At 31.3% G+C, this 13,339-nt stretch overlaps 1 protein-coding gene and 1 long non-coding RNA gene across 2 annotated transcripts; one reads left to right on the forward strand and one right to left on the reverse strand.

The window, feature by feature from the left end:
* Positions 1 to 447: 447 nt before the first annotated feature.
* Positions 448 to 2,192, reverse strand: LOC123894722. Its single transcript, XM_045944782.1, has 2 exons — positions 1,253 to 2,192; positions 448 to 1,166 (listed from the first exon to the last, which is right to left on the reverse strand). The coding sequence occupies exons 1-2, from the start codon at positions 2,190 to 2,192 to the stop codon at positions 448 to 450; spliced, it is 1,659 nt and encodes a 552-aa protein (XP_045800738.1).
* A 4,795-nt stretch (positions 2,193 to 6,987) lies between these two features.
* Positions 6,988 to 8,545, forward strand: LOC123901715. Its single transcript, XR_006807485.1, has 2 exons — positions 6,988 to 7,459; positions 8,302 to 8,545. It is a non-coding gene; the product is annotated as an uncharacterized LOC123901715 (long non-coding RNA).
* Positions 8,546 to 13,339: the final 4,794 nt, after the last annotated feature.

Genomic DNA, 13,339 nt, shown 5'->3' on the forward strand with positions numbered 1-13,339 from the left:
GTTCAAGAAGGAAATCTTCTTCACAATCTCCCCCTTTTTGATGATGACAAACCATATCTTTTTGACATTGTTGCTCAATGAATCTCCCCCTATCTTGTATGTCTCCCCCTTTGTTTTGCAAATGAATATCCTGAAAAATTTTAACCACAAAACACAAGCATACAAGTATATACTCCTTCTCCCCCTTTTGACATCATCAAAAAGAAGAAAGAGTAGAATTCAAAGAATAATAATAATATAAGGGAAATTATATACAATATATATTAAAAATACTTATCTTCTTCACAATGATTTGATGTCAATAAAAATATCAATGTTGATGCTCTTCAAATCATCTTTAATTCAATGAAAACTTTAATCCTACTATATCATATGGTCTTGTATCTTGAAGAAACCAATCTTAATATGACAATTTTAACATATGGTCTTCAAGTACCTACAAAACAATTAATAATATTTTCTAGGTACCCATTTTTCTTTGGGTCCTCTTGGGTTAGTTCCTTTCTTTATCCATATATACTCCCCATTAGGAACACCAATGTTCCTTACATAGCAAGCATTAGGAGTATGGCCACTTATACCACAATAAAAATAAGTAGGAACAAAATTACTTCTATATCTAGGAATATAGGATTTCTTTTTAGAAAATCTTTTCTTAGGATAATGATGAACTTTTGGTGCTTTATTCACTTTCTCTTTGGTGGATTGATCAATTGCCTTAACAAAGATAGTTTTACTTGTACTTGGTTTGTCAAAATTAGAATAATCAAGTCCACTTTTATCATTAGAAAATCTTTGTTGACTAAGGATATTGTCCAATCCAACTTGTCCTTTTTCATATCTTTCAAGAACTCTTTTCAATTGGACAATTTGGAAGGAAAGTGAATCACACTCTTTGCATGTAAAATTCTGTTTTTCTCTTTCAATATAACTTTGTTTTTCATTTTCAAAATTCTTTTCCATGGTGTCAATCTTTTCTTCAAGAGATAAAATTTGTTTCTTTTGTGTTGACACCGTTTTATATAGAATTTTACATTCATTAAGTAATTCATTAATAGCACCTTGATAATCATTATTATAAGAAGAAGATTTACTACTAACCTCTTCACTTTCATCATCAGAATGATGTGATGCCATTAGTGCAAGATTTGCATATTCTTCGCTCTCTGATTCAGATGATGAACTTATGTCATTATCATCCCATGCAGTATAGGCTCTTTTGGGCTTGACTCCTTTCTTCTTTTGAAAGTACCTTTCTTTGCAAGATTTGGACAATCCGTCTTTATGTGTCCTTGTTGCCCACATTCATAACAAATGATATTTTGTGTGGATGTAGATGCTTCCTTCTTGTCAAAAAATTTCTTCTTTTTCACAAAGTTAGAATTATCATTATTAATAAGAAATTTACCTACCCGTTTTACAAGATGCATGAAGTCCTTGTCTTCCTCCGGATTATCTTTTCCATCTTCCTTGGAATCAACCTTTAATGCAATCCCTTTAGATTTTTTTTCTTGATTCTCATGCTTTTCAAGTCTTCTAAGTTCTGTCTCATATTCTTGAAGTTTTCCGAACAGCGTTGCAGAAGTCATTGTGGATAGACTTTTCTTCTCGGATATTGCCGTCACTTTTGGTTGCCATTCCCTGGTTAAAGATCTAAACACTTTAAGATTAAGTTCATCATTAGTAAGAGTCTTACCAAGTGCTTTTAAATGATTTGTCAAATGCACGAATCTTTTTTGCAAGTTGAGGATTGATTCTCCAGGCTGCATTGTGAATAATTCGTATTCTTGACTCAAGGTGTTCAATCTAGATCTTTTAACTTCAACGGTTCCTTCATGAGTTTCCACCAATGTATCCCATATTTCCTTTGCTGTTTCACATGTTGAAATACGGAAAAATTCATCCATGCTAAGTGCACTTTGAAGTATATTGATTGCCTTTTTGTCGTTGAGTACTTTTTTCTTATCATCCTCATCCCATGAACTTTGGATTTTGGGTGTGCCTACACCATTTACAACACTCATAGGAACAAATGGTCCTTCAACAACGGCTTTCCACATACCATCTCCTTGTGCTTCTAAATGTGCCTTCATACGAATTTTCCAAAAATCAAAATATTCACCACTGAACAATGGGGGCTTGTTACTGCTACCACCATCTCTAAAAACTGGTTGTGAATTTGCGGAAGCCATTCTGGATCTTTTAGGAACAGGTTACCTATAACCCGCTCTGATACCAATTGTAAGTTTAAGAGTGCAACCTAATAGGGTGGATGAATTAGGTTTTAAGACTTTTTGGTTATTTTAGAGATGTTTTGGATTCCTTTTATTTTTCTTGAAAGTTATGATGAAGGTAATAACAATATGCTGAAAAATAAAAGAGAAAAGGGAAAGAGAAAAGCGACACAAGAGAATTATAGTGGTTCCCCTATCGGTACGTCCACTCCCTTCACACCACGCGAAGGAATTCACTATGTTAGAATCTTTGTTACAAGCAATCTTACCCCAAGACCCCCTAACAATCTTTCTAACATACACAAGATAGCACCCCACTATCTTTAACCACAAGAATCTTCACCAAACCCTATGGTGAAATTCTCATACAACACAAGATAGCACCCCACTATCTTAAACAACACTTGTTTCCACAACCTTGGAAAACAAGCAACAATACAAAGTTACAATGAAGAAAACTATGTATGGCTGTTATCAAATCAATATCACTTTAATAATGTATATATCTTAGTGCTCAGAAACTTTTATGGATATGAAAATATAGGCAAAGTTTCACAAGATATATGTTTGAAAGTTTATGAGAAAAAGTGATATTAATAACTTAGAAATATTGTGAATATGAAAGTTGTTATCCACAATTGTAATGATCACAAATATATTTATAGAGACTTTAGAAAATGTCCATGAAGCAAGACAACTCTTCAAAAAATCATATGATAAAAAGTTATGTTTAAAAATCACAATGGTTCATAAAATATGCATTCTGTCCATAACATATTAAATCGGTTGTTACGAATGAAGCGATGTAAAAGGAACTGGTTTCAAAATTCAAACGTTGCACTGCTTTGAATTACCAACAGCAACAGATCATTTTAAAACGGTTAACGACCGAACAGATTTAAAAGGTCCTGACACCTATTTTTCAAAATCAGTTTTTTATAATTTTAAAAGCTTGCTTCATAGGACTTTTATATTCAACTTAGAAATTTATGTGTAATTAATTTTAAAATAATTTCTGAGCATTCTAAGTTATATATTTATTAAAAGTAATAAATCAAAGATAAGGACCATACTTACAAATAATTTAAATACTAAGTCTAATACTTTGGTCTTGATGTTGTTTCCTCATGTTGAGCCTCAATATGCTTTCTTCTTTTATGATGTGAGTTTGTTATCATCAAAACCCAACCAAGTTCAAGAAGGAAATCTTCTTCACACAACTTACTGAAACCATTCTACCAGCAAAATGGTTTCAGATTACAACTCTCTGAAACCATTGTACCAGATAAATGATTTCAGAAGCAAACACAATTAATAAATTACTCACTGACACCATTCTACCAGTAAAATGGTTTCAGAATACAACTATGTGCAACCATTCTACAAGCTAAATGGTTTCAGAAGCAAATAACTAATAATCAACTTACTGAAACCATTCTACCAGCAAAATGGTTTCAGATTACAACTCTCTGAAACCATTGTACCAGATAAATGGTTTCAGAAGCAAACACAATTAATAAATTACTCATTGAAACCATTCTACCAGTAAAATGGTTTCAGAATACAACTATGTGCAACCATTCTACCAGTAAAATGGTTTCAGAAGCAAACATTAGTTTTTAATTACCGTTTTATCTCATTTAATTAACTAAAAATAGTTTCAGGTCTCCAAAAATTTCATAAAATATACCAAAAGTTCCAAAATATTATCTACTATTTTCCTGGTATAATGGTTTCAGTGAGTTGGTTGAGTGGTGCGTGTTAAATTACAACACACAAGTAACGTATTTAGTAGACAAAAAATGAGATTAAGGTAGTGAAAAATTGCGTTTTTTTTTCGGTGTCCAAATCAAACGAACCAAGTCTCTATTTGTAGACAAAAAAAAATTATGAATTTTGGTATAAAAATAAAAAAATAAAAAATTAATTTACAACGAAATAATTGAGTTCAAAGTATTAAATGAACAAAAATCACGCCCAGCCAACCATTGTGTGACACGTGTCCTACTTTTAAAAAGCAAATTTTTCTCTCTCCAGGTTGTAATCCAGTGTGGCGCAGGCGCTGAAATCTGATGGATCAGGATGATCTGGGCTGTCTGATTGATCAGACAGTCTTGATGAGATCAGATCTTGGCTGTCTGATGGAAATCAACGGTCTGTAACCATGGTCCTTCGTGTACTGTTGGTGTATTAATGGTTTCAGAAGGTGGGGCGCGTGTACTGTTGGTGTAAAATTATAGAAATGCCCCTGTTGCTCTATTCTTTCAAAAATTAAAAGAATGGGTATTTTGGTCCAATTGAAAAGGTGCACCTTGCTAACTTAGACCTAACTAGGGTCTATGTTAGAAAACCCCATATATATATATATATATATATATATATATATATGAAATACAATAGTTGATTTAACCATTCAAGGAGAAGATTGGGGGAATGAATGTGTACAAAAAAAAGTGTTATTGACTAATTTTTTTATTTTTTTTTAACAAACTAAAATGAGATATATATATTAAAAAACAGTCTCCCCCAGCACAAGGTGTGTCAAGATCGACTACAAATGTTTACAATGAATCAAGTACAAATCAAAAACAAATCATACAAGGCTCAAAAAAAGAAACGGATCAGACCACCAACTATGGTAATTGGAGACTACTTAGGTCATTTTAAAGTTACGTGGTTGGAAAATTTTGTGTGTCCATGTTATAAAAGGTGTTTGAAATCCATGAAGTCTTTTGATTAACCCCACCTTCATGTAGAATAATAATAATGCAAAGTTCACAAAGAGAAGCATAGAATCTTCAATGCAAAGGGTAAAAAGGTTAGTCCAAACACACAGACAATGCCAAACATTTAAGTTCTCATGAAAATAGAAAAACAAAAATGACAAATTGGAGTTCATCTTTGCAATCATGCAAAAAAATTAAGGTTTTGTTTTTGTTAAAAAAACATTTACATATATTTTGTTGACTGTTTTTCAAAGTGTATGGCAGTGGTCTTGTTTTGTTTCAATGGTCCTACTTTCATTCCCTGTCTTACTTGAAGGGAACCTTTGTGCATGTGCCTTTGCCAGTCACTTCTATTTATGTAAACCAATGAATGGTACAGATCTCTATTCTTTTTTCTTAGTATGCAAATTTTTTTCTGTTTTTTCTCTTATCATTTTTATGCCCTTAAGTTTGTCTTTGTTTTTATTTTTTTATCTTTGAGATTTAGTAAAGTTCTTCAATTTAATTTTTAAATTCATGTCATTCACGAGTGGTTTGTAACTCTAAATTGAAATTGGGCAATTCTTTTCAGAGAGGTGATTGTATCTTAAAATGTTTGAGATCTCAATCCAATCGAGAATTCAACTAGTTTGTCGGTTGGTTTGATTTCGAGTCTATTCAATCTAACTAACTTTGTTGAAACCTTATTTTTTTATTGGGTTTTGCACATGTTAAAGCAACTAAAAATAGTAAATTTTTATTGAAAAGCAATAATTATTTATTAAAAAATTAATCGTTTAATATAAACTAAACAATTTTCAATACAAATTTATCATTTTAAACTTCTTAACATGTGCAAATTTGCACATGATAGAAAAATCTTTTTTTATTTTTGAACTATGATCGGATCGAAGTCTCTTAGTGCCGGAATGTCGATAGCGCCTTAAAATATAAGTAAAATAAATTCAAAACATCAAATATTTTTGTTTAAAATATAGATCTGATACATTTGAATGTATAAACCCCTATGTTTTTGTTTGAATTTTAGAGCAGATCCAAAATATCCAACGTTTTTACTTAAATTTTGGATTGTTTTGTTTTTGTTTATATTTTGTTAGAGGTACTACCTTAGACATAAGTATTTTAACATTTTGACACTTGACATTCTAGGTTTTAATTTAAAAAAAAATTCAGTGTAATGTTCCAAATTTTAAGTGTCACATGTTTTTGATCAGACAAGAACAATTAATTAATGTTCAACCGGAAACAGATTGTCTTCAAGTAGTACAAGCTATTCATTCTAATTTCTAAGTCTAGTAATAACATTGAGTTTGATATTGTTATTGAATTATGTCGTAGACTGTTAAATTTGAGTCCAAACTGTAAGGTTAGTCATGTTAGGAGACAAGTCAATCGAGTAGCTCATGATCTTGCTCAAGCAACTTGTTTATCTGCTAGTCCTCGGGTTTTTAATCATTGTCCGCCTTGTATTGAAACTATTATTATAAATGAAATATACTAAGTTTTGTGTAAAAAAATAATAATATAAACTTATAAGTAGTTAATATTAAGCTTTTATTAATAATATAAGATGGTACTTGTCTCATTGCAGAAGCTATGTACAGATGTACTTTAATTTTATTTATGTATATATTTGTGACCCTAGCAATATTGATTTGAAATGGTCGCAGAAACATGTAGATAGAAGGGACACAAAGGAAGAAAAACAAAGGAAGAGGAACAAGTACCTAATGGTAAGACTCTAATGTATTATTATTGATTCATGTATACAATTAATATCATGTGTACCAAAAGTAATAATAATTTAAAATTTAAAATTATAAAAAAAAAAAAAGAAAAAAAAAAGGAACAACACAAAGTATAAATGGAAAAGGACAAGGGAGTGAGAGATCTCGTTCTTTGAAGATATTCAATAGTGGGGTGATAGGAATCTAATATGATCCAAACACTTGAAGACAAATCTATTTCAGAACATCAATTAAAGAATTCCCCTTTATGTAATGTTATTGAAACATTATAATAAAATTCAACACCCAAGAGTCCCTAGCTAGAGTCATCATAAATAATAGCATCATCCAGTAATAAACATAGGAAAAAATAATGTAAAATAATTGTTGTTATTATTCACCTTCATCACACATATATATACTCTTATATTTGACCCTTTAATTTCAACTAAGTCATCTTAACCTTGAGATAGTTTATAAAGGTGTAGGAAAAAGACATGATAATGGTCTTCACTCTTTCAAACTTTGCTTTTACTTCATTTCAAAATTTCCAACTTAAAAGCTATTCTTGGTTGGTTGGTTTTTTTTTTCAAAGTTTCAATAGTAGGCTATGAAACTATATGAGGGGCTTTTTGTCTTTTTTTATGGAAAACCTATAGAAAGGGGAGTGAAGGGAATTCAAGTTCTTCATTCCTACCTTCTTAATGTATCTGATCAATTACTCTAATTCATTTCAGATCACATCTTGTTGAAGCAAAGAGCATCACCAATGGTAAGATTAGTTAGCTTATAATTAATTAAATTTAGAATTTTGTGTGGTGACATATGTATAGATTTAGATATATATAATAATCGCGTGCCTGGCTCCCTGTATGCCATTTGTAGAGTTCATCAAACTGGTGATGACTTTAATGAATGGCGTACGAGGAGCCATGCATGCTGTATATATTTTTTTATATCTTGTACAAGATTTGGTTCTTAATTTGCATGTTGCTCATAATTATGTTTCATGTTCTTTCATGGTCTTTGGATTGAATCTTCTTTGTTTAGGTGTCTAGATAATTAGTAATAATGCAATAATATTGTTCAAGGGAGTTAGGTTTTACCATGAGTTCCTAGTCCAAGATGCCTTTGACTTGGTTAGATTAGATAACTACTATATAGATAACAAATAATTTCATGAATTCGTGTAGTTAAGAAATTTTTTAGTTGTATTAATTTAGTAATTAATAATTGTTGCAAAAATGTGATTATATTTATTTTATTTTTAGATTTTGAATTGATATATGTAACAATTTTTTTTTTTACTTTTATAGAATGATGTCATTTTTTGGTTTTTGGTTTTAACAAGGATATGACAATTTGTTGGGGTGTTTATATTTTATTAGTATATTATTTTTTAACATTGTTTGTTTTTTTTTTTTATCAGTTTATAAGTTTCATATTTGACTTATGCAATCGTCCATGTATAAAGAACATTATTACACTCAAGTGGACGTAGTCACCAATCGTTTTCATAGTTCTGTTGTCATATTTCTTTTGTAATTGAGTAGTTAACATCTTAGGCATATAAATTTGTATATTTTGAAAAATTTATGTGGCTGATATGGTTAGGAATTGTAGAGGGGATGAGATTGAAGGAGAAACTGTTTTCATTGGAAGGAAGAGTTACTCTTGCAATGTATTTTTTTGTTGGATAACTTTTTGGTGCAGGAAAGGAATATAAGTCTAACAAGTGGGTTTGGAGAAATGAACGTTATGAAGAGATATAGTTAAAGGTGCTTATCAAATGTTTTACGATTGATAAGAGTGAAGGTTTTGGTCTAGCTACTAAGATTATTTTGAATAAGATGCTTCTTTTGAAGGTAACACTCTTTGCTTGGGGATCGTAGTATAATAGTAGAATTTAAAGTGAAATTTTTTTTTTTTTTTTTTTGGTGAATCAATTTAAAGTGAAAATATATTTTGGTAGTACATAAATTTTTGGGGATGAATTAGTCTCTTAATGAAATGGAGACAAATTCGACTTCAATATGAAAATTTTAGGGACTAATTTAATTTATTTTTTTGACAAAAATACACTTAGTTGTTTTCATTTATGATAGTAGATTCAATAAGATTTACAAGAATTAAAAACTTGAAGATTAGTGATAAAAGGAGATGCTTGAGCTAAGACTAAACTGACCAATTAAAAATTTGTGAAGGCTCAAAATCGATTTACTTCTATCTTTTATCTCCAACCTCTTCTCCGCGAGGTTATTTCTCTTATCCACCTCCATCCATGTTAATCATATTCACCGTGAGGCAAACTCTTGTGCTGATGCTCTTGCGTTTAAAAAGGCCACGGTGTTGGTTTTCACGCATGTTATGCTATATTCAATTCCCGCTTATATTAGTATTCTTCTTTATAAAGACTTAAGGGGGGTCTGTTCCTCTGTAGTCGTGCCTTAGTTTTTCTCTTATTTTCCTTTATTTATCAAAAAATAATAATGATCACAAAGTTGACCGATTAGAAATTTGTGAAGGATCGATTTTTACTTTAGAATAATAATCACAAAGGATAGTGTGTTGGTATCTCTTTATCTCTTTACCCCAACATATTTTAAAATATTCTCATTCTACCCTTATATTAAAAGTGTGCTGGTATGTTAAAAGTGTGCTGGTATATATGTTAATTAAAGTGTGCTGGTATGTTAAAAATGTGTTGGTATGTTAAAATTGCATCAAAAGTGTGCTGGTATGTTAAAACTGCATCAAAATATGTTAAAAGTGTCAACCCAACAATACAATCAGTTTTGATAATTATTTCATAGAGGCTGAAATTTGTTTAATCGATATGGACTTAAGATTCAAAATACATAGCATGAATCTTTACTGCTTAATGTCATTCCATCGGACTAGATTGCAAATAAACAAGAATTATACACAATAAAACACTGTCTGTCTATATAGAGGTGCTTTTACTCAGCGGATCCAGTCAGTTATTAGTCCCAACAGATTTTGACAAATGGCCATTATATGTAAGCAACTCAGCTAATAGCATCCCTAATTTAATTACAACAATTTCTGAATAGAGTAAATTGCACAGAACCATTGTGTAACAGAGTTGCATGATGGTATACTCTTAACAAGTTTGGTGCATGTAATTCAGATAAAGAAAAGGAACTCCTACTTATAAAAAGAGTAAACTCTCAATTTGGTCCTCTCAAAAGACTGTGATGCAGCAAATTATCCCTCTAAAGTTTTTACTTCAAAGAGTAAAGTGCCACCATACTAGACCTTCATTGAATAATGTCCTCTCAAAAGATTTTGTATTTTTGAAAATATTTAAAATCCCAATGTTGTGACTCTCTAAACTTTGGAGACTAAATTAAGGACTTATTGAAAAAGAAAGTAATAAGTTTAGTGTGCACCTCTTCAGTCACATTAGCTAGAGCTGTCCGATGTCTCTCCACTAGTTCAGTCAAAACTTGAACTAGGCGCTGCTTCACCTCGCCGGTTAGCATGCGTCCTGCTCCATACTCCTATGGGAGAATGATGATATTGTCAGAGAATAAATTAAACAAGACTTATTTATTTAGCTACATGTAAAATGATTTAGGAAAAAAGATAGAAATATGACCTTCTTTATGTGTTCAAGTTCAGCATCATCTTCCAGGAAAAACGAAAGGCATTTGATAGGTATATCTACCTGAGTAATGTCATCGATAAAATGTTTAGACTTTTTAGCTATAACTAGACATCTAGTTATTAGATTTTACGAGCAAGGTTTACTAGAGTGAGATCTAGTGATTAGTATCAAGTCTGAATGAATTTCAAGGAAAAGTGTAAGAAAACCCTTTTGTATCTTGCATATACACTATAGCATTAACAAATTATTAGTGACACAGTGTACAAATAGATCTCCGAGGTTTAAATGTACGCAACACATCATAAATCAAAGCATTAAGAAAGAATAATATCAGAAACAAACCTTATTCTTTATATCTTTTACAGAATCAGTCACGTATATTGCAGAATTGGGATCACTAGCAGACATTTTTCCTGTTTCCCCCTGTAAGCCTTTATTTTATACAAAGGCATTGAGCAAACAGGCAGAAAATACAATTATACAGGAAATTTTGAGATAATATATTTCAAAGGCTACATATATTCATCATGTCCTAAATGAGATTCATGAAACTTCGTAGACTAAAGAACATGACCCCAATATTTGCATTAGTTACATGCATACAGAACAGATACACAGCAATAGCATAGATGAAAGCAAATGCAATGGCAAATATATACATGAACATGCACAATATTAGTTTATCTTGATTTCATAAATTAGCATGGTTATGCAACATGAGAATACCTGTAATGCAGGGAAGAATATAGATTCAATCAAAGCAGGCTTGTGGTAACCAATTCGAGGAGCAACATCTCGTGTCATTCTAAAATAAGGATCCTGAAGATGTCATAAAGAAACACTATTAGAAATAAAAATGACAAGAACATCGGGTTAAAGAGATAAATGTAATTTTAACATACCAGCACACTTTTGATGCAGTTTTAACATACCAGCACACTTTAATTAACATACCATCACACTTTTAACATACCAGCACACTTTTAAGATACCAACACACTTTAATATAAGGGTAGAATGAGAATATTTTAAAATATGTTAGGGTAAAGAGATAAATGTTGGGGTAGAAAAAAAAATTCCAAACTAAAACCGAGATAAGCCCAACACCCTAGCAAGGCAACTCCCCTCACGTCACATATGATTTTTTTTTTTGCATATTAGTATATGGTTCATTGGACGTTCAATTTTGACATTAAATGGTTTCACCTCTCTTCTTATCGCAGTTGTGGGAGATCGGTCTACCAAGTTCAGAGTCAATAAAATAAGATAAATAATTTATTAACCTTTTTTTATTTATGTATAAATAAAATTAAATATTAAATGAATAAGATATTTGGGATTTTTTTTAGTTTTTAATCATTTTATAAATTTATTAATTTTAAAATAACTTCTTACAATTTTTTATATTTTGGGTTTAGGGTAGAGAAAGGTTTAGGCCTTAGGGTTCAAAACAAAAAAAATGAAAAGAAGAGGGAATTCAATAGAATTCCACCACACCATGTGACCAGCCCAGGAGAAAAAAAAAAAGTTACTATGGAATACCGCCACCTATATGGAGGAAATAAACGTGTATGGTCAAAATGTGATACTTTGTTATTTTATTTTCAATGTGTGGATATGATACATCGGTTCTCCATTTTAGACTAGTACCGGTATTGAGTATATAACGGGTACCGGTACGCGTTTTGTAATTTTCAGGTACGCACCAACGTCGTACCTAGTTGTTTTTTTTTCAATGGGTACGGGCGTGGTACATAATCGAAAAAAACACGGTATTTTTTTTCCTTTTTCTTTTATTTGTTTTTTTATAGGAAGATTTGTGTTTTTTATTTGTTTATAATATAAAAGTAGCTACTACTGCTAAAAAACAATAACAAAGTAGCCGCTGGAATTATTCATTCATTCATTGAAAAAGAATAGATTCAATTCAAAGAGAGATGACGATCTAATTTTTATTCATATATCTTCGTCTTCTCTTGAGAAAGAGAAATAGTAATAGTTATAATGAAAGAGAAGAAAAAAACGACGTATCCCATACCAATAAAAAAAAAACCCCACAAAAAACCCTCTGGTCCCTCTCCATTCATCCAAACAAGACAAGCTTTCTACTCAACTTATTTATTATTTCTCTCCATCCAAACATTGTGTGTGTCGGTCTAAAAAATCACATTTAATAAGCGTCGACCACTTCCTTCATGGCTTCTAACAATGCCATCACTTCACCTGCAACTATGGAACATCTCCCTTGAAAACCCACATCCACGATGCATTTATACCACCCATATGGAGGTTTTTCCCACTGATGTACCTGTGAAGGTTTCTACCGCTGTGTAAGCCAACTACGTAAGTCGGGCTACCGGCCATAAAAAAATCTTTTAAGCCAACTACGTAAGTAAATATGAATACTCCCTCTGATAGCCATATCAAATTTTCAAAAGGTCAAAGATCATGACTCAAAATTAAGCCTATAACATGTTATGGTAAGACTCGGTTGTTGGAATTAATTTATAATTAATCATATAAAACATGCTCAACAATAAAGATTAAATCTATAATCTTACTTTAGTGCGGAAGTCAAATAAACATATGAGCATGTATATAAAACAGGATCTACGACATGTTGATTTATCAAGGATTATAGGAATACCTGGATAGATGAATCCACTTGATGAACTGACCTGAAACAGAATCGGATGACGAACACCCGTTGGCTTGTGATTCTTCCTCAACCAAGACTCCTTATGCCTTTAGGACTCTTCAGATGGGGAGAAAAGTCGATATGCGGTGTGTCCGGTATATTGGGGACCATAGCCTATATATAGTGTGATGGCCAATTAGGGTTCTCATTATTCCGAAATGGGTCATCCTAGCATCCACTCATATTGAGCTCATATCAAATTAATTAATTAATTAATTCTAAATAGAAATCTAATTAGCCTTATAACTTTATTTGATCACTTAATCAATTAAGGCTCCTAATTGATAAATAGCTAATATAATTATATAAAGATATTTGTCCAC

The sequence above is a fragment of the Trifolium pratense genome, linkage group LG1 (genome assembly GCF_020283565.1).
Source record: "Trifolium pratense cultivar HEN17-A07 linkage group LG1, ARS_RC_1.1, whole genome shotgun sequence".
Lineage (NCBI taxonomy): Eukaryota > Viridiplantae > Streptophyta > Magnoliopsida > Fabales > Fabaceae > Trifolium > Trifolium pratense.

Excerpts from the sequence above, each read along its gene's own strand:
- LOC123894722 (XM_045944782.1), bottom strand. The coding sequence starts at position 2,192 with ATGGCTTCCGCAAATTCACAACCAGTTTTTAGAGATGGTGGTAGCAGT. Across the intron at positions 1,167-1,252 it reads TCCAAATCTTGCAAAGAAAG|AGAGCGAAGAATATGCAAAT; the intron begins GTACTTTCAAAA and ends CATCTGAATCAG.